At 35.6% G+C, this 24,935-nt stretch overlaps 1 protein-coding gene across 1 annotated transcript in view; it reads right to left on the bottom strand.

Moving 5' to 3' along the window:
• Nucleotides 1–24,935, bottom strand: part of LOC129235127 (unconventional myosin-Ia-like) — a 343,494-nt gene that overhangs the window by 90,401 nt on the left and 228,158 nt on the right. The window contains exons 8-10 of the mRNA XM_054868818.1: nucleotides 17,068–17,131; nucleotides 14,307–14,320; nucleotides 12,607–12,691 (exon numbers count right to left, since the gene is read on the bottom strand). Coding sequence (XP_054724793.1) covers nucleotides 12,607–12,691; nucleotides 14,307–14,320; nucleotides 17,068–17,131 — 163 coding nt within the window. The remainder of the gene's footprint in view (nucleotides 1–12,606; nucleotides 12,692–14,306; nucleotides 14,321–17,067; nucleotides 17,132–24,935) is intronic.

Raw genomic sequence — 24,935 nt, 5'->3', positions numbered from 1 at the left:
GCTTTCCGTTTTTCGCACGAACATGAAACTTCTGCGGGAAGAGGTCCCCTTTAATCCAGCTAATCAGAGAACTTGGCGAACAATTTTAGGTGAACATTAAATGTAAGTTTTTTCATTAAATTCTGCAAAAACTGTTGCAGCACTCAAATGTGTATTTTTCATCATTTTTTTAACTCCAAACCTCCGATCACACTTTGTTAACTTTGCCAGTTGACCTTTTCTTACCTTGATTTCGATCCGATTCTTGTCTTTAAAGCATTTTATCAAGCACTTCACTATAGAATGGTATAAATTAACTAATTTAGAGACCTTTCACACCAATTTATGGCTACAGTGAGGGAAAAAATTCAAATTTCGAATCGTGTTTGTTGTTTTCTACGCATACCTGCCATTTAAAAATAATAAGCAGAATATTAGGGAATAAATAAACAAAAAATTAAAGACAAATGACTTTACAGTGTCATTACAATGCAAAAACTAGTATGTTGTGACCATCACGAAACTTTCTTCTATATTTTTCCTTTTTCTGATCCCTCATCATGCTTGACGAGGAAGCAATATTCCTAACAAAAACAAAATTACACATGCAAAAACTTGACGACCATCCCAATGTCTGAATTATTGTAAAAACAAAACAAAGAGCGAAAATTGAAAGTTACTTTAAAAGCTTAACTTGAATTAATTACAAATATTTTATTTATTAACAAACATAAGATGGCAACAGTTAAAAATTTTAAATCATTGAGATAATATCATAGACTAATAATAAGAGTAGACCGAGCTATGGCAACCCTTTTGCTGCTCATAAACCAAACCATGTGACTGGTGGATATCCTAGCAACAGCGGGCGTTAATCGTAGCAGACGATCAATGCCAGCGCGAAATAAAATAAATAGAATTGATGGAACACGGAAGAATGATCTTTTATGGAGTCCGATTTGTAAATTTGTTATTCTAAGTTGTAAATATTTTGTTAATATAGTGAGTTTTTCGTTTAGATAGTATTGTGCATTTTCTTTAGTCAATTTCAATAACTCTCTAAGCAATAAAAGATGCAAGCGACCAAGAAGAATCAGCAAACGGTAAGATTTTTACCTACAGTTTCAATTTAAGATACCGATTAGTACATTTCTGCGTTAACGCAAAACGTTTACGCCATTTCGTTCACGCCAACGCTGACAGCTCCAAATGAAATAAAAGTTACCGAAAACTGATCAAAAACTGTTACTAATGTCAAAATAATGCATAACTAAAAGAAAAACAGTTCAATCTCTGCACCTGGAAGTTTTTTTTAATGAAAACACATTGTCTTAAAATACATGTCGAGTGCCAAACTATAGATAATGCTGCCATCTAGCAACCATGCTGCCAAAGTCTTCGCCAAGCCCTTCCACTAGTCACATGATACATCTATGAACCAATTTTCTTAATCAGCAAGAATGAGAAAGCTCGGTCTACTCTTATTATTAGTCTATGGATAATATTTCCTATCATTTCCATACAATTAAAATCACGAGAAATACGCAGACGACAATCTATTACGATTTATCTTTCTTATTGTTGCATTAATAAAAATATTTTTATTCGCAAAAAAAAAAAAAAAAAAAAATCAACACCTCTTGGAGCGATCGGCGTCAAAATCGAACCAAAGCCTGTTTACATATGGATTCACATATATTCCAAATTTCAACCAGAACGTAACATTACTTCTTGAGATAGGGTACTCAAAATGGAAAAAAAGAACGGGTGATTGCGCTACCCCCTTTTTAGCTGTTGACACAAAAATAAAATCAGTTCTTATACCCACTAAGGGTTACTTGCCGATAAATTTTTCTTTCATTCCGTTCATTATTTCTTGAGATACAGCAGTCACAATTGACGACAAAAAACGTTCTATAGCTCAACCCCCGTTTGAGTTATTGACACCAAAATTGAATCAGCACCTGTTCCTGTTAATACCAACATATGGACCAAATTTTGTTTGATTCCGCCAGTTACTTCCTGAAGAATAGCAAGCACGCGTAACTCGAAAAACGTCCCATTGCTCCACCCCCTTTGGAGGAATTCGTGCCAAAAACTAATGGGCACAAGTTCACATAGGGGCACATATGTGTACTAAATTTCGTTCGATTTCATGCGGTAGTTTTTGTTGTAGAGCGGCCACAAAAAACTGGTCACACACAGACGTGACACACATACATACACACACACACACACATACATACATACACACACACACATACACACACACACAGACAGACAGACATTTTCCAAAAATGGTCGAAATGGACTCAGCACACCTCAAAACGTTCGAATCCGTCAAAATTCGAAAATTTGCACGAATCCAATACTTTCTTCTATATATTAGATATAGAAGAAAGTAATAATGAAAACACCACATATGATAATTTTAATCATGAATTAATTCAAAAATATTTCAGTGTACGACGACTTTTGTGGCGAATTTTTCTGTCTCATAGTTTATAGACAAATTTCAAAAATAAAATCTGGCAACATTTTGAAAAAAAAAAACTACTGGGTTTTATTCAGAATGACATAGGAATGGTGTGAAAAAAAATGGATTTCATATTCGAATTCAGTTTTGCGTTATTTTGGTTTTACTACAAAATTTCAAGGTGTACGAACACTTTTGGGAGCCACTGTATAGTGTGTTACCACGACAGACCGAAATTGGAGAACGTCGGCTTTCACTGTTGACTAATCAGAAATATTCGATTATTTGCCGATATCTTTGGCAGTTGATGTTGACATTCGTCGGCAAGATGTTGAGATTGATCCCATTTCGGACTTTCACAGTAGCAATAATACCGTGGACACTTCGCAGCGCCCCTCACTTCTTCCTACAGCACCTTAGTGTGTTGCTTTGGGAACCCTTGACCTAAGCCTTTGGCTCTACTTGGTGTGCGAAATTTATTTTAGTTACCACTGCGAAGATAATCTCTGATTAAATGAGAGGATAGTTTCCTCTAGCCAAGCTATTACTATTCCAGACTGATGAGCACAAAACAAGGGCTAAACAACAGTCTGTGGATGTCATACTGGGGTGTCGGTGTTTGCTTGTAATTTTTCCTTAGTCCCGGATAGTGGCCTCCTACACATGAGACCGTTAGTTGAATAAACGTTTCGAAAAAGTTGCCTGTCAACTAGTTGACTATCGTTTTTCGTTGCTTTAACAGGGTTGCCACAGAAGTTCAAGAATAAAATTCCCTGACATTTCCAGGTTTTCCAGTTGATTTTAGGAAAAATTCCAGGATAATGTATGTCAACGTACGTTATTTAATATCAATACAATATAATTTCTATTGTAAATAAACCTAATTTATTAACCAAAAAATGCTTTAAAAGAAAACATTATCGATAATTGTTATCAATATCTAGGTTAAGCTAAGACAAACTAGAAATTTAACTACAAATGCTTTGAAAGACCAGATATTTCCAATTAATACTTTCATTTTTAAATCTCTGCAATTATGTTCTGCAAAAGTTTGTTCCCCTTTCAATGCAATTTTTATTACTCAAAATTTTTTTCTTAGCACTTTTTTTCAACTCTTTTTCTTACTTTGCAACTTTTTCCTATTGCATAATGATATGTACTAGGGACCATTCTAACACAATTGAGCATATTATAAGAAATCTCATTTGATTTAAGTCTCCCTCCCTCATTACAGCATGAATAACAGCATTTCGTCAGTCCATAATGCTACAAGACTTTTCTTTCAAATTTTTGACCAACATTCCCTTGTTGATACTACACTCTCAACAAGTGGTGTGACATATTTTTAAAAAACATTGATGTTAAAAAAAAAGAGTTGTTTAAAATTAAAACATTAATGTTTTAACAAAAACCACGATGGATGTTTCCAAAACATCGATGGATGTTTCCAAAACATTGACATTGCCACTATTCTCGACTGTAACATAAACATGGGAAACAATTATCCGCATTGTGATAAAATCGCATTGTGATAAAATCGTAACATCTCTCTTTGGCAAGCAAGGATCTATAAAAATCATAGTTCATTCTGCTTCAAAAATAACAATATATGCTATAAATATCCTCTGCAATGATGATCCAATTTAAAATTCATATTCTTAATACAAAAGAATATAGAAAATTATTACACTATTCTTCTAAAATGGACTTTCATTTTTGTTTTCAAATGATTTTTTACAAATCCTTAGCTTTAAAAGAAAATGAAAAACTTAAAAAATTAAATGCTCATTTTTTTACAATTCAGTATTTTTACAAAAAAAAAATATGTAATTACTAATTAACTCAATAATACATGTAATACATGAAATACACCGACAGCTCAGTCAATTTCAGCGGAGGACTGCAGTTTCGTGCTTATTAGCACTCATCAGCCCAGCATAAGGAGTGACTGAGCTGGAGGTGGAAAACCTCTTAAGGAAGTCAAGAGTGCCAAACTCAATAATAGTTAGTTTTTGCAAAAATAAATTTATAAAGTCATTCTAATCCAGAATTAATTAAAATAACTTCCAACCATTGAAATGATGGAAAAACTTGAAGGATGCATATGGACTGAAAACTTAAACACACTAAGCAATTTTCGGCAAAGTCACTTTCAAAAAATGTTGGCATGTTTCCAAAAAAACAAGTTTTAACCTATAAAAGCTAAAATTTTAAGGCTTTAAATGTTTATGATCATTAACCGACTTCAAAAAGGAGGCGGTTATCAGTTCATACCGTATGTATGTTTTTTTTTTTTGTTTGTCCACTCACAGCGTCTCACCTAATGAACCGATTTTGATTATTCTCTTTTTAATGGATAGGGGATGGCTCAACTTAGGTCCCATTACTTTGTTTGACCATATTTGTCCTTTAGAAAAAAAGTTATGGGCAAAAAACCGTAAATTTCATGCAATTTCCCTATTAAATGATTAAATTAAAAACCCATTGTTATGAAAGTTTGGTGCCATACGACAGTAACATTAATAGTAATTGTAATGATAATTTTGAATGAAGGCTTCTCTGAAGCAAGCATCAAGTTTCTTCAGTGGAATATTTCGATAATAATCGAGAATCTGGCGCTGTCGTCGCATTTTTGGCGTAAATAATTTTATTTTGGTAACCTTGCTGATTTATAGTAACAATATGTGAATTATCGAAATCTTCCCTTCTTCAGTGCTATTGCTCTATAGTGGAGGTAAACCTAACCTGGAAGCGAGGTGATGCAGTAATTAGGATCTGCTTAGCCTTCACAATGCTACCATTAGGTTTGCCTCAACTGCAGTAGTATTTTTTTCGTTATCATCTATGCCAATAACAGATGATGGGGGCTAAGTAAGAAAATACAGAATTGCATCATGAGCAACTTAAATGCTGTGAAATGTAAATTAGTTGGGAAAAACGTAATACTTAAATGGTTATAATTAAATTTACTACACATTAATTCCAAAGAGGAACAAAGATAAGTTTTTAGTGCCAATCGCTTAAAGTTTAACGCGTGTTTATAGTTTTTTTTTATTTTTTATTATGAAGCATTTTTATGAAAAAAATAAGGTGAAGTTTCGTGATGGTAACTTCTTACTATTTCTGAAATACCTACATTTACACTAAAAAGAATGAAATAAAAAAATTTTGAAAAAAAAAATAGAACCGACTTCAAATTTGCTCTAAAAAGTGAAAAATAATTTTATTCTTTAAACACCATCGATAATGCTTTTAAACATAATTTTTGAAGTTGGCGCAAAAACGATAGATAAAATCATTCACAGGCCATAACTCAACTACAACTATAAATTTAACCAGGCCCAGTTTCTTCACTATCACATAAAGCATGCATTGATGACAACCTATTTGAATAACGATATAAATGTTTCGTTCGTAACTTTGGATGCTTTTCTGAAAAAAATATGAACGAAGCATGGTTACACTGGATTTTGTGTTTTGTTTTTGCGCCAACTTCAAAAATTATGTTTAAAAGCATTATCGATGGTGTTTAAAGAATAAAATTATTTTTCACTTTTTAGAGCAAATTTGAAGTCGGTTCTATTTTTTTTTTTCAAAATTTTTTTATTCATTTTATGAAAAAGAAAGAAAAAAAGTAGAAAAGTATGCTATTAAAATGCTAGTACGACCACATGTACTTTGTGAAAAATACTAGTAATGCAAGGCTTGATTTTGTTTCCCAAAAGAAGCTAAATAAACTGTAATGATATAAATCAGAGCTTCATAATTTACATACATATATTTTTTAAAAAAATTATTTATTTTACTTATTACATTTAGTACTTAAAAATGAGCTTGAATTTTCTTCCTTTCAACTATCATAGGCCAGTGGTTGGGGAGTGAAAAAAGGTCGAATACGGAAGTAATTGGTGGAAAGCTGGAAATTGTTTTAATTTATGCCGTATGGGTCTGTAATGACCATACTAAGTTTTCCCCCTTCTACTAAGTGAGCTTTCGCCACAGCGTCCAAATTAGTGCCAAAAAACACCTGTTTTTTCATTAGTGTTAAAATATCTCAAAAATGGCTCTTAAAACGACCAAAAATACACACAGGTTTCTTGTAGAGCACAAAATACTGAACAAAATGAGTACCTACAACCTGCATTTTTGTTAAATATTAAGCTCACAACTCTATTTCAAAAATTGGCTTAAATTACTAATTAAGCGCTTAAAGCCAGAACGCACCTCGTTCCTACGCTCCCTAACGTAAAAAAATGGCAGGAAAACTTTATTATGTTCATTATTGTAATAGAAATATATCGTAGGTGGAATAAAGGTACGAATGAGAAGGAAGGAAGTTGAAAGTAAGGAGGGAGGGGGGGAAACGCGTATCCAGGTTAATTATGCTAACCCCTTCCCACTCCCACCGGCTCTCTCTTTCTCCACTGAAATACCTTCGTTCCCTCCCTTCCGTCCACTCACCCCTTTCTTAGAGGCCGAATAAACCTTTTTATGCTGATATTTCTCCCATTTGCTAAAAATTCCGGAGGGTGGTTTCTTAAAATCGAAGTTTTAATGCATTTACAATGGGAAACTATTATACAATATATTTAGAAAAACAGCTTTTATGGCTAAGAAGTTGTTTAATTATATCACCCTCTCAATAATTAACGATTCGTTTTGACACAATAACCATTTAAAAAAAACTAAAAAAGCGGGGGACGACATATTTACCGTTAAGTTTGTTATAATCTTTTATAAATTCTTCGTGGATTTTCCTCGAAATCATTTAAAACCTATCATTCAGATACAGTAATGATCTTTTTTTTTTTTTTTAATGTACATAATAGCCAGAATATTTAACTGTTCTTGCGAAATAATTTAGCAAGAAGGAATTCAAAATTCTTAATATTGAAAATGAAAGTTCATTGTTGCCTGCTTACATGCTATATCATTTTGAAAAATCCCCATAAGTTTGCTGTGTGATACAATAACTGAAATAAATTTAATCAAATTTCATGCATTTGAAATCAAAAACTGAAGATACGATCTAGTTTATTCTTAAAACGATGTTTGCAATGTGCAATTATGAAATAAAACTCTAGTAAACTTTCCAGCTGCAATATGCAATCGAAAATCTTATCCTGAATAATTGGTAACAGATCCTAAATTATCGACGAACTTGACTGCAAGCGTTGAGATAACAGAAAATTTGGTGTGCCAGGCTTGTAGAGTGAATTAAGATTTTTTCTTAGAAATGGTAACATTGAGGGGAATTAGCGACTTCCGGTTATACATTTATTTTTTAGCTTGAGGCAAGGACGAAACATCTCATATAGAACACAGGCTTATACACAGGTAGGAATTGCTTTTTAATAACTCATAGAGTGTTCATCTGCAGTTCATCAAGAATCACAAAACAGATATAACACCTGGTTTCCCTAAAAATGATTTTTGCAGCGTTGGAAGTGCTTAGTGACCATAATGTCCTTTGCGTTTTGTACAGACCATTCTTGCTCTCTTATGGCAGTAATGGTGTGTGTCAGAAGCTGTTCTGTTGAAATCTATCCCATTCGAACAAAATTAAATACCGTTACTTAAAATTTATTTTAAAAAAATGAATGTGTCGAAGTTCTGGGGAGGAATTTAACCCAGGACCCCCCTCCCCTCCTCCCCTCCTCCGTGGATATGCCACTGAGTTGCTGTATTGATTTCGAAGTCAAGTTAACTCTGTGCTTGCGTGAGTGAACTTTTTGAGAGGAACATGGCTGACTTGTGCGTGATTTGCGATAAATCATACACTGAAGGTGATGTGATTGAAGTCAAAGAACGTGGTATTCAAAAATTTGTTGAAAGCAGCCATAGAAGAAGAGACGGAAAGCATATCAAATTCAAAGAGCTTACAATGGTGCAAGTGCATATAAAATGCCAAAAATCCTACACAATTGTAGTTTTTATCACAATTCCACACAATGTGAAACTTTCACATGTTGTCAAATGTTTTAGCGATGCTCAACGTATCATTTTAGGTGACCCATATGTATATATTGCATTTTACTTTTAATATCTAATGTCTTTCTTTATTTAACATAAGAAAATAAGAGCTGTTTTGAAATCTGGAATGTTGCCCTTTGTACCTCACGTTTTCGTAATTAAATATATTTTCTACAATTACGTGTCTAGTACCTTTTTAATTACTCTTATCTGTGTGTTAATTTGATCAATATTTCATTTTGCACTACTAGAATGCAAAAATTGAGTGTTCATTGAAATAAGTCTGACTGTTTATTTATCGTCAATAGTTAGATAAAAAGAAGATTACTTTTTATGAGTGATATATGAATACTGTTTCGAGTATAATTTCATCATACATACTCTGAGAAGCGAATTTTGCATTTCTGAACTTATTTTCTTTTATACTATTTTTTATTTCTTAGAAGAATTACTTTTAAGAATTACTTAGATATAAAAGCTGTGTTGTTAAATATATTGTATAATAGTTTCCCATTGGAAATGCATTAAAATTTCGATTGTAAGAAACCACCCTCCGGAATTTTTAGCGAATGGGAGAAATTTCAGCATAAAAAGGTTTATTCGGCCTCTAAGAAAGGGGTGAGTGGACGGAAGGGAGGGAACGAAGGTATTTCAGTGGAGAAAGGGAGAGCCGGTGGGAGTGGGAAGGGGTTAGCATAATTAACCTGGATACGCGTTTCCCCCCCCCCTCCCTCCTTACTTTCAACTTCCTTCCTTCTCATTCATACTTTTATTCCACCTACGATATATTTCTATTACAATAATGAACATAATAAAGTTTTCCTGCCATTTTTTTACGTTAGGGAGCTTAGGAACAAGGTGCGTTCTGGCTTTAAGCGCTTAATTAGTAATTTAAGCCAATTTTTGAAATAGAGTTGTGAGCTTAATATTTAACAAAAATGCAGGTTGTAGGTACTCATTTTGTTCAGTATTTTGTGCTCTACAAGAAACCTGTGTGTATTTTTGGTCGTTTTAAGAGCCATTTTTGAGATATTTTAACACTAATGAAAAAACAGGTGTTTTTTGGCACTAATTTGGACGCTGTGGCGAAAGCTCACTTAGTAGAAGGGGGAAAACTTAGTATGGTCATTACAGACCCATACGGCATAAATTAAAACAATTTCCAGCTTTCCACCAATTACTTCCGTATTCAACTACCCAACCACTGGGCTATCAATAAAATTCGTTCATCTGGAATGGAACAGTTACCACACTTCCACATTTTTACGCAACAGTTTCATCCAAAAATTGAGAGATTCCCTGACATTTCTAGAAATTTCAATAATTTGTGACTTTCCCTGACAATTCCCTGACCATTTTAGGTGTTTCATTTTCCCTGACAATTCCAGGTTTTCCATGTTTTCCAGGTGCGTGGCAACCCTGTTTAAACGAAGCAACTTAGTTGACAAATTTTTCTTCTAATAAGCCGAATCTATCAGAGCAGATGCTCCACAACAGTGTTAAAACTGAACCGAGTTGACTCAACTAGTTTGCTCGTGAGTAGAGCAAAAGCTTGACAATGTCCCGATGAGTTGAATCAACTAAAAAGTTGGTCCAACTCATAAGGATTAGAATGGCAGCCGCACATGTTCCTGATGAGTTGGCTGTCGGGCGAAGGATGCTGCCACCGGGTTCAACTTGCCCTAAGGTTGCAAGTGCACAACATGTGCAACCTGTTAACGGACAGGGTGTGCTGGACTGTGAGAACATTTCAGAGGGATTCTAGCACGAGACTTCACCTGGTATGGTTGTGGAGAGCGTAGGCTCTGAGAAGGTCCACCAGCCGAAATGGATGAATTCGAACTGCAAATATCTAATTGTAATTGTAATGTGTAACATAATCGTGAGTTCTGTAAATAAACAGCGAAAATGATAAACAAGCGTCATCATTATCCCTGACACGTGGCATGGTGACGAAAAGCAAAAGAGAATAATGTACGAATGTACAAAGATAAAAGTAAAGCAGCCAATGAAAGGTCTATAGATGCCGGGCAATTCCTTCACTTTTCTACCTGTTTGCACATCCTGCTAACCGCCCGTTCCAAAGTTGATTCAACGAAGTTTCCTCGTCTGAAGCAGGCCTTACAGCTTATAAATGAGTTAAATGAGACAAGATGCAGGAAAATGGGAAAGGTATTCGGCGCACGGTCAGAGAACATATAATCCAAATTTGCTGCAGTAACTTGAGGTCTCTTTGGTTTTTTAAATCACAACACTAAATTCCATGGCAATCCTCTAACCCTCTGGTAAATTAATCATGTAAAGTACAGGATTAATTAACCAGAGGTCCTTTTGGCTTACTGTAATGCACTGGATTCGCATAACAAAAGTCCGTCCACACCCACATCCGTCCGTCAGAAATAAGCATCACTCAACCTAAACTGCTAAGAGTAGAAGTACGAGTATTGTCCATTTTCCACGAGAAGTCACTTGATTCCGCCTTCGTCACGTGGGGTATACGCCCAAAATGTCGCGGCCGAAATGTCGCGGGACAAAATATCGCGGCCAAAATGTCGCCGGTCCAAAATGTCGCCAGTGCAAAATATCGCCAGTCCCAAAATGTCGCCAGTGCAAAATGTCGCCAGACCAAAATGTCGCCGGTCCAAAATGTCGCCGGTCAAAAATATCGCCAGCCCAAAATGCCGCCAGCCAGAAATGTCGCCGGTCCGAAATATCGCCAGCCCAAAATGCCGCCAGCCAGAAATGTCGCCGGGCCAAAATGTCGCCATTTTGAACCAGTGACATTTTGGACTGGCGACATTTTGCCTCGACGACATTTTGGACTGCCGGGGGTTTTTTGGCCGGCGACATTTTGACAAGACAACATTTTGGACTGGCGACATTTTGGCCTGGCGACATTTTGGACCGGCGACATTTTGGCCTGGCGACATTTTGGACCGGCGACATTTTGGGCAAGCGGCATTTTGGACCGGCGACATTTTGGCCTGGAGACATTTTTGGCAAGCGACATTTTGGACCGGCGACATTTTAGGCCGGCGACATTTTGGGTTGGCGACATTTTGGACCGACGACATTTAGGACTGGCGACATTTTAGGCCGGCGACATTTTGGACTGGCGACATTTTGGCAGCGACATTTTGTCCCGCGACATTTCGGTGGCGACATTTTGACCCCAAACCGCCACGTGGTATCCGATGATTCTATTTCGCTGTTTCGGCAGAAAGCATATTCAGATCATAGCATTTTGTCGTAAAAGCATCAGTTTTTAAAATGTAAAAATAACGAAAGTAACAACAGGCAAATGATGTAAAGGACCCTAAAACTTTTTTTGGACATTAACCCTTTCTGTCGGAATTATGAAATACCAAAAATGTTTATATTAGGCACACAGTATACTATGGTAAAGGGTATCTTATAGAAAAAATTTCGGGTTTGTTAGAGAAAAATTAAAAGAGATATGCCACGTTCAATATTCCGGACTTATATTTTTGAAATTAATATTTCATATAAAAAACGATAAAATACCCAACAAACTTCATCATAAAATGTTGTTTAAACAATAATAAAACATAATATGAGCGTTTGAAACGATTAATTAAAAATTATATATTTGTTTAAAAAATCAGAAAAGAACCCTCGCTTTTCATACGAGAATCCATGGTTGGAAAAATGAGCCCCTCTCTATCTCCTAATCCTTATATGTCAGTGTTGTCAATCCCAAAACAAAAAAATATTTCACAGATTATAATAAGCAGAATGTAAAGAGTAAACTACAAAAAAAAAAAAAAATCAAGTAATTTAATCAATTATTAAATGATTAGCAGCTGTTTAAAGTGTATGTCCGGTATACCGGACACCAGGTCTGAAGGGGTTAGAAAGATGACAAAGTTAATGTTGTCTGGTTGTCTCATTTACAAGCACAAGGATATGTTTACCGATCATCCCCGCGTAAAATTGAACTCTGCGTTCGAGAAGGTGGCGAAATGCCTTCTTGTGGAAAACAAACCTAACGTATGACCAGCACTATGTGTGTCTCCATAGTACGCCCGGGTCACCATTTGCGACGCATTGATGTGACAATGGATGGGTACATTAATACATGTGCTCTCTGACCGCCCAGCACAAGTATCTTTATTATTCAGACATTATTAAATAAAAGTTTAAAAGATGCTACTTACTGAGGAGGTGTACGTCGGCGCCACTGAGCAGTTGATAAAATATATGAAAATTTCTTTCCCCTTGAGCTTGGACCACAACCCTAGACTAAAAGTAAGAAATCCTCTCAACACAACTGCAAAATCTTTAAACAGTTTTTCTTTCATTGAAACGAAATTCCTTTTTGCAGTATAACAGGTTTTATACTAATACTAGCAAAAATACCCGGCGTTGCCTGGGTCAGTAATAATTGTGAGAAACAATCGCTACTTTCTTTTGTTTTCTGTTTTAACTGAAAGAACTCAAAACACACCGCTTTGACGTCATTAAAAATTGAGCTTCATCCTTACCCATAAAAGTAAAACAGCAATAAGTATAAAGAACGAAAGAGTATTCATTTAGAAACGAAAGTGCAAAGTGAAGCATATAAAAATTTGAAGAATTTCCAAAATATATCTAACAAAAACAAAGATCACTAAAAAAAACTGTACGCTTCTAGTACACACACACAAAAAAAAAAAGAAAAAAGAAAGAAAAATGCTCTCTACTATGTTTACCTAAGTGTGCAAAAAGTGAGTTTCCAAATGTTTAAATGACTTTAGACTCATGTTTGCTCCGGAGAAGCCTTGATTCAAAATTTACATTATGATTACTTTTAATATTGCTGTTGTAAGGCAACGAATTTTCGAAACAATGGGTTTAATCTTTAATCATTTGATGTGGAAATTACATGACATTCACAGTTTTCGATCACGCCGTTTTTAAACTAAGATTCCTAACTATAAATTATAGCCTAAGTGGTCCCCCGATTATGTTGCTATCTATGGTGAAAAAATGGTTAAAATCCCTCCAGTAGTTTTGAAGTTTACCCCGGATATCCGGACAGAAGTAGCCCTTTATGTATAAAGATAAGGATGCAACTCCTAAGAAAGCAATAAATATCATGCTTGCTCCAGAGAGGCCTTGATTCAAAATTTACATTAGGATTACTTTTAATGTTCCTGTTGTTAGGCAACGAATTTTCGAAACAATGGGTTTAATTTTTAATCATTTGATGTGGAAATTACATGACATTTACTGTTTTCAATCACGACGTTCGTAAACTAAGTTTTTTAGCAATAAATTATAGCCTAAATTGTTCCCCGTTTATGTAGCTATCTATGGTGAAAAAATGGTTAAAATCCCTCCAGTAGTTTTGAAGTTTACCCCGGACATCCGGACAGAGATTAGCCCTTTATGTATAAAGATGATAATTTACTGTATTACACCATGACAGCAGCACAGCTTTATAGCATGATTAGATTTATGCCTTTCTTATGCAAAAACTATCGAAACACTGTTTTCTTTAAAATGTTTAAAATGTGCTTAAAACAAAAGCTGTCCAGTAAAAATTCTTTGAAAAACGAGTTCTTCAGAGAAGTTGCAATGCTAGTATACATGACAACATTCTACGAATTAAAACAGAGTGTTTCCTAAAGTAGCTTCAGAAATTTTTGCAAGGAAAATATTCCGTTTTAGGAAAAGAATTTCTTGGTGTTATTTTGAATACGTAAAAATGATTCAAGGGTTAACGAATATTTTAAATGTTTCCCCATAGTTTTTGAGTTAAGTAGAACAGAATAATTCAGGGCGTTGCAAAAGGTAGCTTAAAACTTTATTATTACGCAATAAGCTTTAATTTACTCTGTTATTGTAAAAAATCAACAGCTAAACTCATACTTGCCTTTTCCAAGAGGTCTGCAAAAGAAAAGAAAACAAGTGAGTTGTATCATGTATTTATGTTAGTTTATTAAATAAATAGTCTTTTTAAATAGTTTTAGATCATATCACACAATACAAAATGTACTACTCATACTTTGGCTTGCCAGATTTTCGAAATGTTCAACCGGGACACCCGAATCTCTCTCCCCCTTCCCCCCAACGTCGCTAGAATTCAAGAGGCTACACACCTGTGGTTGATTTTTGAAGTGTTTTATAGGGCTATTGTTATTTTTTAGAGTCTTTATTCTCAATGCCATGAATAAATGGTTACGTATTATAAACCTAAAAATGGTAATAAAAAAATGACATGAGCGCGTAAAATTTGAACAGTTCAATTCTTAGATGTAAATTATTTACAATTTTTTTAGTGAGAAAAAACACTTTGAATGATGAATAAAAAATTGAACAAAATTCGACATACTTTTCATTTTATACGACTTTTTTAGAGTCTTTTTTGGTTCAATCTTCTTGTAAAAATCCTCACAAGCTAGTCTATTATTAACTTTACAAGTCAATGTTACAAATGATAAAGTAATTATCCAAAATTATCCGTCACAATTAATTATTTTTAGACCTTTTTGGTCATTTGTAATCAAATTTATCTTTTTCCGGGACGTGAATTAAACCGGCCGGGACATTTTGACTGAAAACCGGGACTGTCCTGGTCAAACCGGGACGTCTGGCATGCCTACCCTACTACATTAGTCCGTGAAAAAAGTGCAGGGTTCAAAAAAAAAAAAATAGCTTTTAACCTTTAAAAAAGCATTTACTATAGTACTAGGGATTTTCAAGCAATTTTTTAAAATGTAGGATGATTTGTTCTAATTATAGCAAAAAACTTTGACGTTAGTCAAAAACAGTAATCTAAATTACAATGGGGATTTTTTAGAGACTGTAGTCTCTAGTTCAATGAGGATTTTAAAGAACTGTTTGTCGTATTCCAGTCAGATTGTCAGGGACTATTTTTTTTTTCCAGTGTGGATTTTTAGAGACAGTTGTTTTCAGTTCAATGGGGATCTTAAGCAACTCTGTTTTCTTATACTAATGAAAACTTTTGATACTTTTTTTATTTAGAAAGTACTGTCTTTATTCTGATTTTTTAATTTTAGAGGGACTGTTAAGGAAAATGAAGAACAGTGCTTTTTATTGTAAAGGACATTTTCAGAGGCTTTCCTTCTTTATCTAATTAGAATGTTAAAGTACTGTCGACCTTACTATAGTTACGATTTTTCTTCCGAACTGTTGTCGTTATTTTAATGGAGATTTTTCTGGACAGTTGCCCATACTTTGACGAGGATTTTTAGAGAGAATGTTGACATTATTTTAAAAATGATGTCCTTATATTGATATGGGATTTTAGAAGCTATTGACCTTAATCATATGGGAATTTTCGGAACTGCAGTTCATAATCAAATCAATCTTTATAGGGACTGTTTTCTTATATTTTGGGGGTGTTGCCTTTACTGCGATAGAAATTATTAGAGTTGACATTATTCAAGAATCCTTTTACTGTTGAATTTTCCAAATTGTTGATTTTATTCATATGGGGACTTTTATAGGGAGTTTTTATGGGGAGTTAGTTACGGCGGTTCTTATTGAATTAAGATTTTTAAAAAATCGTCTTTATTCTTATGAGAAATTTTTAGGATCTGTTGTCCTTACTCCAAATCTATTCCAAAATTTTTAGTAAACCATTTACTTTTACTTAAGAAACTGTTTTCCTTATTCTTAAGTGAATTTTTGAGAATGGGGTGGTTTCCTTCAGCCAAAAGTACTACTTTTAATCATTGAAATTGATAGAATGAGCAAAAAAAAAAAAAAAAATTACATGGACCCAGAAAATACTTTCATTTTCCTTACAGTTATTTTTAATTATTATTATTGTCATTTTTTTTGAATGTCCGATTTTTCAAACAAGGCGTGGTCTTTATGACGTCAAAAATGATACACTTTGGCGCATCTTTCTACTACGTTTCCACGTAATGATAATCAAGTAGCGAATTAAAATTGCGCTCTACGCTTGCTATCAACCATATCGTTGCCAATACACGTGAATAAAGATGCGAATTAAATATTTAGTTCTGTGAAAATGGCAACATTGAATGGCATTTCATCATTTGTGATGTCACACGAAAGAAGGGCAAACAATGAAAGCGCAACGATTTAAGTAATTTTGTAAAAATATTAAACTTAAATAAATTATTTAAAAAATGGTCAGATACTATGTTTTAAAGCATGCTCTTTCAGAAAAAAATATTTTTAAAATTTTGGAAATGACCCCATTGTTGCTGCTAGTGTAATGGAAATATTAAATCGCTGTTGTTCTTATTCAAATAGGAAGCTTCAGGTATGATTGCCTTTTTCTAACAGATAATTTTGTACTGTTATTCTTCTTCTAATGAGAACTTTTGAGGACAGTTGAATTTCTTATAATCAAGATTTGCAAGGATTTTTGTTCTAATTCTAAAAATAATTATTTTTACTTGTTGTCTTATTCCACTGAGGGTTTTAAAGGACTATTCTACTGAAACACTGCGGTGGAAATATGTTTTGGGCTTATTTTATTTAAGGAAATATAACTCGCTACATTTTCCCTTCGTTTGGCTGATATTAAGTTTTTTTTCTTGAAAAGTCTCCGCAAGCGACACCTTTTAAATCTTTATCACTGGCAACGCTTTGTGAATACTGCTAGGGAAGAACAAAATAAGATTTTAGATACTTACAATTAGTGATTGATCCCCCAACTGGACAGCCTTTGAAATCGAATTCAATTTCCATATATTTGCCCTGCAACAAAAAAGCAATGGAAATCAATAAAAAAAAAATACACATTTACAAAAATATATACGGCAGGCAAATGACACTATCTACAATTTTTCATTTTTATTTATTTTAAGTACTAATTTTTTCCTTATTCTTCGCATTTTAGTCATTTAACTTACCTCAGTTGTCTTGCACAAATTTTCTTATTTGGTTTTCGCTAAAAATAAATCCTTTTCTAATCAGTGGTCTAACTTCATATTTTAATATTTTAGTGATGTTTGTGGGAAATGAAAAACGCTTTTCTCCGAATCGCAAATGCCTCTAATATTATTTTTTGCAGATACTGAAGTTGGCCTGTCTAGAGCAGTGTATGTCTTAAAAAACGCGCAGTTTATTGCGATAAAAATTTGAAGTTGAAAGAGGTATTGAAATTCCCTACAAGACTAGTGAACTGTAATCAGTTTTTAAATCGCACTAAACTTTCCAAGTAGTATTCCGTGATGAATAGCAGCCAGTGGTGACAGGTTTAAACTAGCCTGCTGAAAGATATCTGTTAACAGAGCGTGTAAGACCACAAAGTTATGCTCTCCGTTTAGAATCTTCAGCGGCTCGTTTCCACTCGTCAACATAACTGACGACCTGGACGTCATTCGTCTTCACAGTCTACTGACATGATCGACGAGAGTACAGGCAAGCCGGTGAGATGTGGTGAGACACCTCGTTGTAAGTGCGCAGCCATTGGATACAAAGCACTGGATGTGCATCAAGTCTCACAAAAAAAAAATCTGTTAAAAAAAAAATAATAATTTGAATTTTGACATCTTGAATTCAAATTATGTTTTTCGCAATCACGAGTGTGTGTATGTAGGTGTGTGTGTTTGTGTGTGGGAGGTATGTGTGTGTGTACGGGTTATGTGTATGTGTGTGTAGGCATGTGTGTTTGTGTCTGTGGGGGGGGGGGGGTATGTGTACGTGTGTGTAGGCATATATGTTTGTGTCTGTGTGCAGGCTTGAATGTGTGGGTAGTTGTGTGTATGTGTGTGTATGTGTGGGTGTCTGTATGTATGCGTGTGTGCATGTGTTTGTGTGTGCGTGTGTAGTTGTGTATGTATGCGAGTGTGTGTAGGACGTGGATGCAACCTGGAGACGGCTTTCTCTAGAGGTGCAGCATCGTGAGGAGCCCATCGACCGTGATGGTGCGGAGGGTAGCGGTGGGAAAAATCAAAGGAACGCCAAAAACAGTCAAGTGAGAACAATAAGCAATCGTGATTGCTCAATAAAAAAAAGAAAAATTAATTTGAATTCTGACATCCTGAATTCAAATTAGTTTTTCGCAATCACGAGTGTGTGTGTATGTGTGTGTATATAGGCATGTGTGTTTATGTGTGTGGGGGGGAGGTATGTGTGTTTGTGTGTAAGGGGGTATGTGTATGTGTGTGTAGGCATGTGTGTTTGTGTCTGTGTGCAGGTATGAGTGTGTAGGTAGTTGTGTGTATGAGTGTTTGTGTGTGGTGAGGAATGTGTATGTGTGTGTAGGCATATGTGTTTGTGTCTGTGTGCAGGCATGAGTGTGATGAGTGTGTGGGTAGTTGTGTGTAGGCATGAGTGTGATGAGTGTGTGGGTAGTTTTGTATAGGCATGAGTGTGATGATTGTGTGGGTAGTTGTGTGTGTACATGTAGGTGTCTGTATGTATGTGTAGGTGTCTGTATGTATGCGTGTGTGTGTATGTATGTGTTTGAATGTGTGTATGTAGTTGTGTGTGTGTATGTGTTTGTGTATGTGTGTAGGTGTATGTATTTGTGTGTGCGTGTGTGTGTGTAGTTGTGCATGTATGCGCGTGTGTGTAGCATATGGATGCAACCGGGAGACGGTTTTTGCTAGAGGAGCAGCATCGTGAGGACCCCGTCGACGGTGATGCTGCAGAGGGTGCTGGTGGGGAAACAAAATGATAGCACATCAAAACAGTCAAATAAAAGCAATAAGCAATCGTGATTGCTCAAAAAAAAAAAAAAAACCTTCAGACTCATACATGCTTTTTTCTCCTGATCATAACAGGTGTTTCCTCCTAAGTAGAGTAGTAACCAATGTAATGTAGGTGGCTTTAGCCGCGGAAACTGAAATCGCGTCATGAAAGAAGAAATTTTTTTCTTTCTAATGGAGCTGTGTCAGAGGCACAATCATTTGCAGACCTAGTGCGACCCACTGATATAGCATCCAATCTTACTTGCAGCACCAGTATCGGTGGATGCCCCTACCACGAGAATTTTGTTGCCCAGTTTTCCCAACAGATGGAGACACCTGGGCTCTCTTCAAAGCGAAATTGCACTAGGAATTCAATTTGGCCAAAAGCAGTCCAACCTTAACGAGTACTCGAGGGATCTTTAACATACCGCATAACTGTGAAAGAAGTAACTCGCTACGTTGTTTTATCTGGGAGGATGTTTCAAAGACAAAAAGAATTTACACATTGGTCCCCAGTGCTGGGATATGAAGGGAAATAATAATGGATGCGATGTCATCAGTAACAATAGATATTCTAACTAATACCTTGTGCCAGGGGCGTGGCATGAGATGCTGGTAGGGGTTAGTGGTTAACCCAACTGAATCCTTAGTTTTGACACTTATGGCCAATCCTTATAGCAGTTTACATGCATGTAAAGACTCTTTATGATCAGCTGTATTTTTACAGCTCCATGCAAATCTAATTTTTACTCGTAACGTCAAAAGAAGAAAAATGCTGGTAGCGTTATTTTTTTCATTAATTACCTGATTTTCAAATCGCTTTCATGCAAATGTTTTATGTGTATGAAAACTTGGAATGAAATTGTAATTTTTCTTGCAGCAGGAAGCTCGTGTTTTTCGACTTTAGAAATTGACGCAACATCTGGAGTGTCGTGACACCGGGGTGCCGTGATAACGAAAATGAATTACACGCTCATAAATGTGTAACAATTGTGGATATCCTAGCAACAGCGGGCGTTGATCGTAGCAGACGATCAACGTCCGCGAGAAATAAAATAAATAGAATTGATGGAACACGGAAGAATGATATTTTCTGGAGTCCGATTTGTAAATTTGTTATTCTAAGTTGTAAGTATTTTGTTAATATAGTGAGTTTTTCGTTTAGATAGTATTGTGCATTTTTTTTAGTCAATTTTAATAACTCTCTAAGCAATTAAAGATGCAAGCGCCCAAAAAGAATCGGCAAACGGTAAGATTTTTACCTACATATTCAATTTACGATACCGATTAGTACATTTTTGGGTTAACGCAAAACGTTTACGCCATTACGTTCACGCCAACGCTCACGTAGCAGTTCCAAATGAAATAAAAGTTACTGAAAACTGTGATCAAAAACTAATGACAAAATAATGCATAACTAAAAGAAAAACAGTTCAATCTCTGCATCTGGAAAAAAAAATTATAATGAAAACACATTACGTTTTAAAATACATGTCGAGTGCCAAACTATAGATAATGTTGCCATCTAGCAACCATGCTGCCCAAGTTTTCGCCAAGCCTCCCACCAGTCACATGATGTATCCATGAACCAATTTTTTCATCAGCAAGTCTGAGAAAGCTCGGTCTACTCTTATTATTAGTCTATGGATTCAATAGGTTACTCTCTAAATATCACTAACAGTGGCAAATTGAAACCAGATTAATAAAAAAAATGTAAAAAATCGTCAAATTTGTCGCCAAGTTGACGACAAAACTTGGCGAACAAAACACTGGCGATATATCGCCAAGTGTCCGCCAAAGTATAACACCACTTGAGTTTGCATCAAAATTAACAATGATTTCCCCCCAAAAAAGAGGCAAAAGGCCCCCTTAGAAACACCCGAATGCAACCAAACGGGGAGGTGCACAACTAGACCCCGCTAGAGGTCTACGTACCAAATTTCAACTTTCTAGGACATTCCATTCTTGAGTTATGCGACATACATACACGCATACACACATACGCACATACATACACGCATACAGACGTCAATTCAATTGTTTACTCTAAATATCACCAACAGGGACCGAATTGAAACCATATTTAAAAAAAAAGAAAAAAAATCGCCAAATTTGTCGCTACAAAACTTGGCGACCAAACGACTGGCGATATAGCGCCAAATGTCCGACAAATTATAACACAACTTGAGTTTACATCAAAATTAACAATGATTTTCCCCCAAAAAGGGGCAAAAGAGCCCCTTAGGAACATCCAAATGCAACCAAAAAGGAAAGTACACAACTAGACTCCACAAGGGGTCTACGTGCCAAATTTCAACTTTCTAGGACATACCGTTCTTGAGTTATGCGACATACATACGCACATACGCACATCTGCACATACGCACATACATACATACGTACATACAGACGTCACGAGAAAACTCGTTGTAACTAACTCGGGAATTGTCAAAATGGATATTTCGCGTGTCTATACGTTCTTAGACACTTATCTACGTGCGGTCGAGTCGAAAAAAAACCTCAACATTCATTAGGAGGTGAGCAAAATGGAAATTACGGTCAATTTTTGAGTGAAATTTTTTTCGCGAATACAATACTTCCTTTTTTGTAAAAGGAAGTAAAAAATGATTAAAACATTGTGGCAAACGTTTATTTTAAGTTCTCGTTCTCGTATTTAAAAAAATCTTAGAAATAATGTGTACTATTAGTGGGAAAAAATCTGAACCAATGTTATTCCATCTTCTAGCTATCCAAGCAGTAGCGATAACACCCCACGAAACCTAATTACCACTCTCTATTAAAAGAGCCTAAAACTGTCGCATTTTCAATTTTTTGAACGAAATATCGCATAACGACTGCATCTTCGCTGATACGGTAAATTTTTATGTTCAGTCATAACCAGATACTCTCTTCCCTTAACTAGTCCAAAGTTTTCGTCTGCAGGCGTCGTTCCGAAGAACCGATTAAATTACGATCGTGCCCATTTTCTGTAACTAGAGAAGATAAGAAGTGGTTAAGGTAATAACTAAATTTCCAAAAAGTCCCTGCCACTTAAAGAGCAGAAAAAACTTACAAGTGCTGAATGAATGAAAAAAAAAAAAAAACATACGTACAATTAGTTTTATGCTCTTGCTGTAATTACGTATAAAAAAGTAAAAGCTTAATATTAGTGGTGAAAACTTATGAATTAAATTATTCAAATAAATGTATGAAAACATTTATTTGTGCCGTCTTAGAACAATATACCATTTACACAGTTACTTCCTATTCCGGGCTGATGAGTGCTAAAAAGCACGAAACTGCAGTCCTCGGATGCATAACTGAGCTGGCGGCGTATTTTGCGTACAATGGCTCCAAGGTTCAATTTTTGACAGCATAATAGGGAAGTTGCAACCTATTAAATGTTCTTATTTTGGCTATTGGATATTGTTAATTGACCCTCAAAACTAAAAAATTCACCATCGCCGAATTTTAAAACACCGTGGTTGATTTTTAATGAATTTTTAAAAATCCACGCGCAAAAGTGCGCGCTTCTGAAACGTCACGAGCCTACGTCACAGGGCGCGAATGTGCAGCCTTCCGCCGAAGATCCTTGTTTTCGCTAGGAACATTTTGAGCGCGCTGATATTTTTATTTTTTAGAAATTCAATAATCCTTTTGAACACACTTGGAGACCGGATTCGTTAAAGCACAATCTAAATAATCTTCCTCGTGTAACATCAATGATTTTATTCGAATATTTCCGAGAGGATGAGAGGTTTATGTTCCAGAAACGCAAGGAGTTAAATGCGAGGAGATAAGCCTTTTACGTTTCGTCTTCGAAGTCGAATGCGTGACCTTCGGCTTCTCCCCTACGGAAGAGGGCATGACGTCACTTCCTATGCCATTTGACGTCACAAAAGCTTGAACTTTAAAAATTAATTTAAAAAAAAAACTACTTATCGTATCGAAAATTTTTTTTCACCTATGATGTTCATACATGTTACTCTATCATATAAAAATAAAATTGAAAAATCGAAAACTTCCCTATTGTATTAAAAATATCATTCATTTTAAGCATAAAAATGAAGCTCAGTAAGTTTAATGTTTAGTTTGGTAATCTTCACTAATAATAAAGCTGAAAGTCTCTCAGTCTGGATCTCTGTGACGCGCAAAGCACCTTGACCACTCGGCCGATTTTCATGAAATTTGGCACAAAATTAGTTTGTAGCATGGGGTGTGCACCTCGAAGCGATTTTTCGAAAATTCGATTTTAATCTTTTTCTATTCCAGTTTTAAGAACATTTTACAGAGCAAAAGATCATAACGTGGGCGTGTAAAGTACCAAATTATCATAACGTGGAACCGTAACATGGGCGAGCAAAATTGGCGAGAAAATCACCATCTATTACTTGTAAATATACAGGCGAACCAAAATGACCTTTTAATTATTTTCTACGGGCAGAGCCGTGCGGGTACCACTAGTGATCTTCATATAACTATGATAAAACCACCAGTAGTTGATACTGCATTAGTGGTTGACACTTATCAAGAGAAATAAGTTACCAGGAGAAGATACAGAATTGTACAAAAAATACAAAATTATAAAATGGTGTTAAAAGTTTCAAAATTTACCTTTCAACGTATTCTTTGATGATCTTTTAGCTTCAAGTTCTTTTATTAATTAATTTTTCTCAATAAGGGTCAATATTTAGTGCACTGTCAACTACTTTTTTTTTTTTTTTTACCTGAGGTTTTTTTTTTTTTTTTTTTTTTGAGCAATCATGATTGCTTATTGTTCTCATTTGACTATTTTTGGCGTCCTATCCATTTTATTTTCGCACCGCCACCCTCCACAGCATCACAGTCGACCGGATCCTCACGATGCTGTTCCTATAGCGAAAGCCGTCTCCAGGTTGCATCCATGTCGGACACACACGCGCATACATACACAACTACACGCACACACGCACACACATATACACACACACACACCTACACAACCACATACACACAACTACCCGCACATTCATGCCTGCACACAGACTCAAACAAATATGCCTGCACACACACACATACCCCCTCCCCACACACACATTCATATGCACAACTACCCACACACTTATGCCAGCAAACAGACACAAACACACATGCCTACACACACATACACATACCCTCTACACACATACACATACCCTCTACACACATACACATACCCTCTACACACAAACGCACATACCTCCCACATACAAACACACACGCCTACATACACACACTCGTGATTGCGAAAAACATAATTTGAATTCAAGATGTCAAAATTCAAATTATTATTTTTTTTTTTTTTTGCAAAAATCATGTTTAAGACAATTTCAGATTGCTGCGGGGCTACCGTTCTCTGCTCACTATCGGTTACAAACCCCTAGAAACTAAAAACAGTTCTATTCGGATCGCTTCACATTCTGAGCTCGTTGCATTCGTTCACCAGCTACAACCTCATAATATTTTAGCAGATGTGGACCCAACAATAGACACGATCATCTCGCGCATAATCATTAAGCTTGTGTCTCTAATTCTTCAATAAACATTCGACAGTAGTTTTATTTATGTTTGCGACAACCCTGGCTGAGCTAGAGCAATCACCTTAAGCAAGTCTATTTCTTTCAAGGGAGAACTATGAGTAAGAAAAGGAATTGTTTGGCGCAGACAGTGTTGCCATTGGGGGAAATTTCCCCATTTTGGGGAAATCTGGTGCTCTCTGGGGAAATTTTGGGGAAATGGGTTTTGAGGGGATTTTTTGGGGGAAAAATTTTTTCCTTGGGGAAAACCTGGGGAAAAAAATATTTTTTTCGTATTTAAATTCGCGTCTTGACATCTGGTAGTTATAT

Source organism: Uloborus diversus, chromosome 2 (assembly GCF_026930045.1).
Source record: "Uloborus diversus isolate 005 chromosome 2, Udiv.v.3.1, whole genome shotgun sequence".
In the NCBI taxonomy this organism is placed as follows: Eukaryota; Metazoa; Arthropoda; class Arachnida; order Araneae; family Uloboridae; genus Uloborus; species Uloborus diversus.
This window is presented reverse-complemented; position numbering and strand designations above follow the sequence as displayed.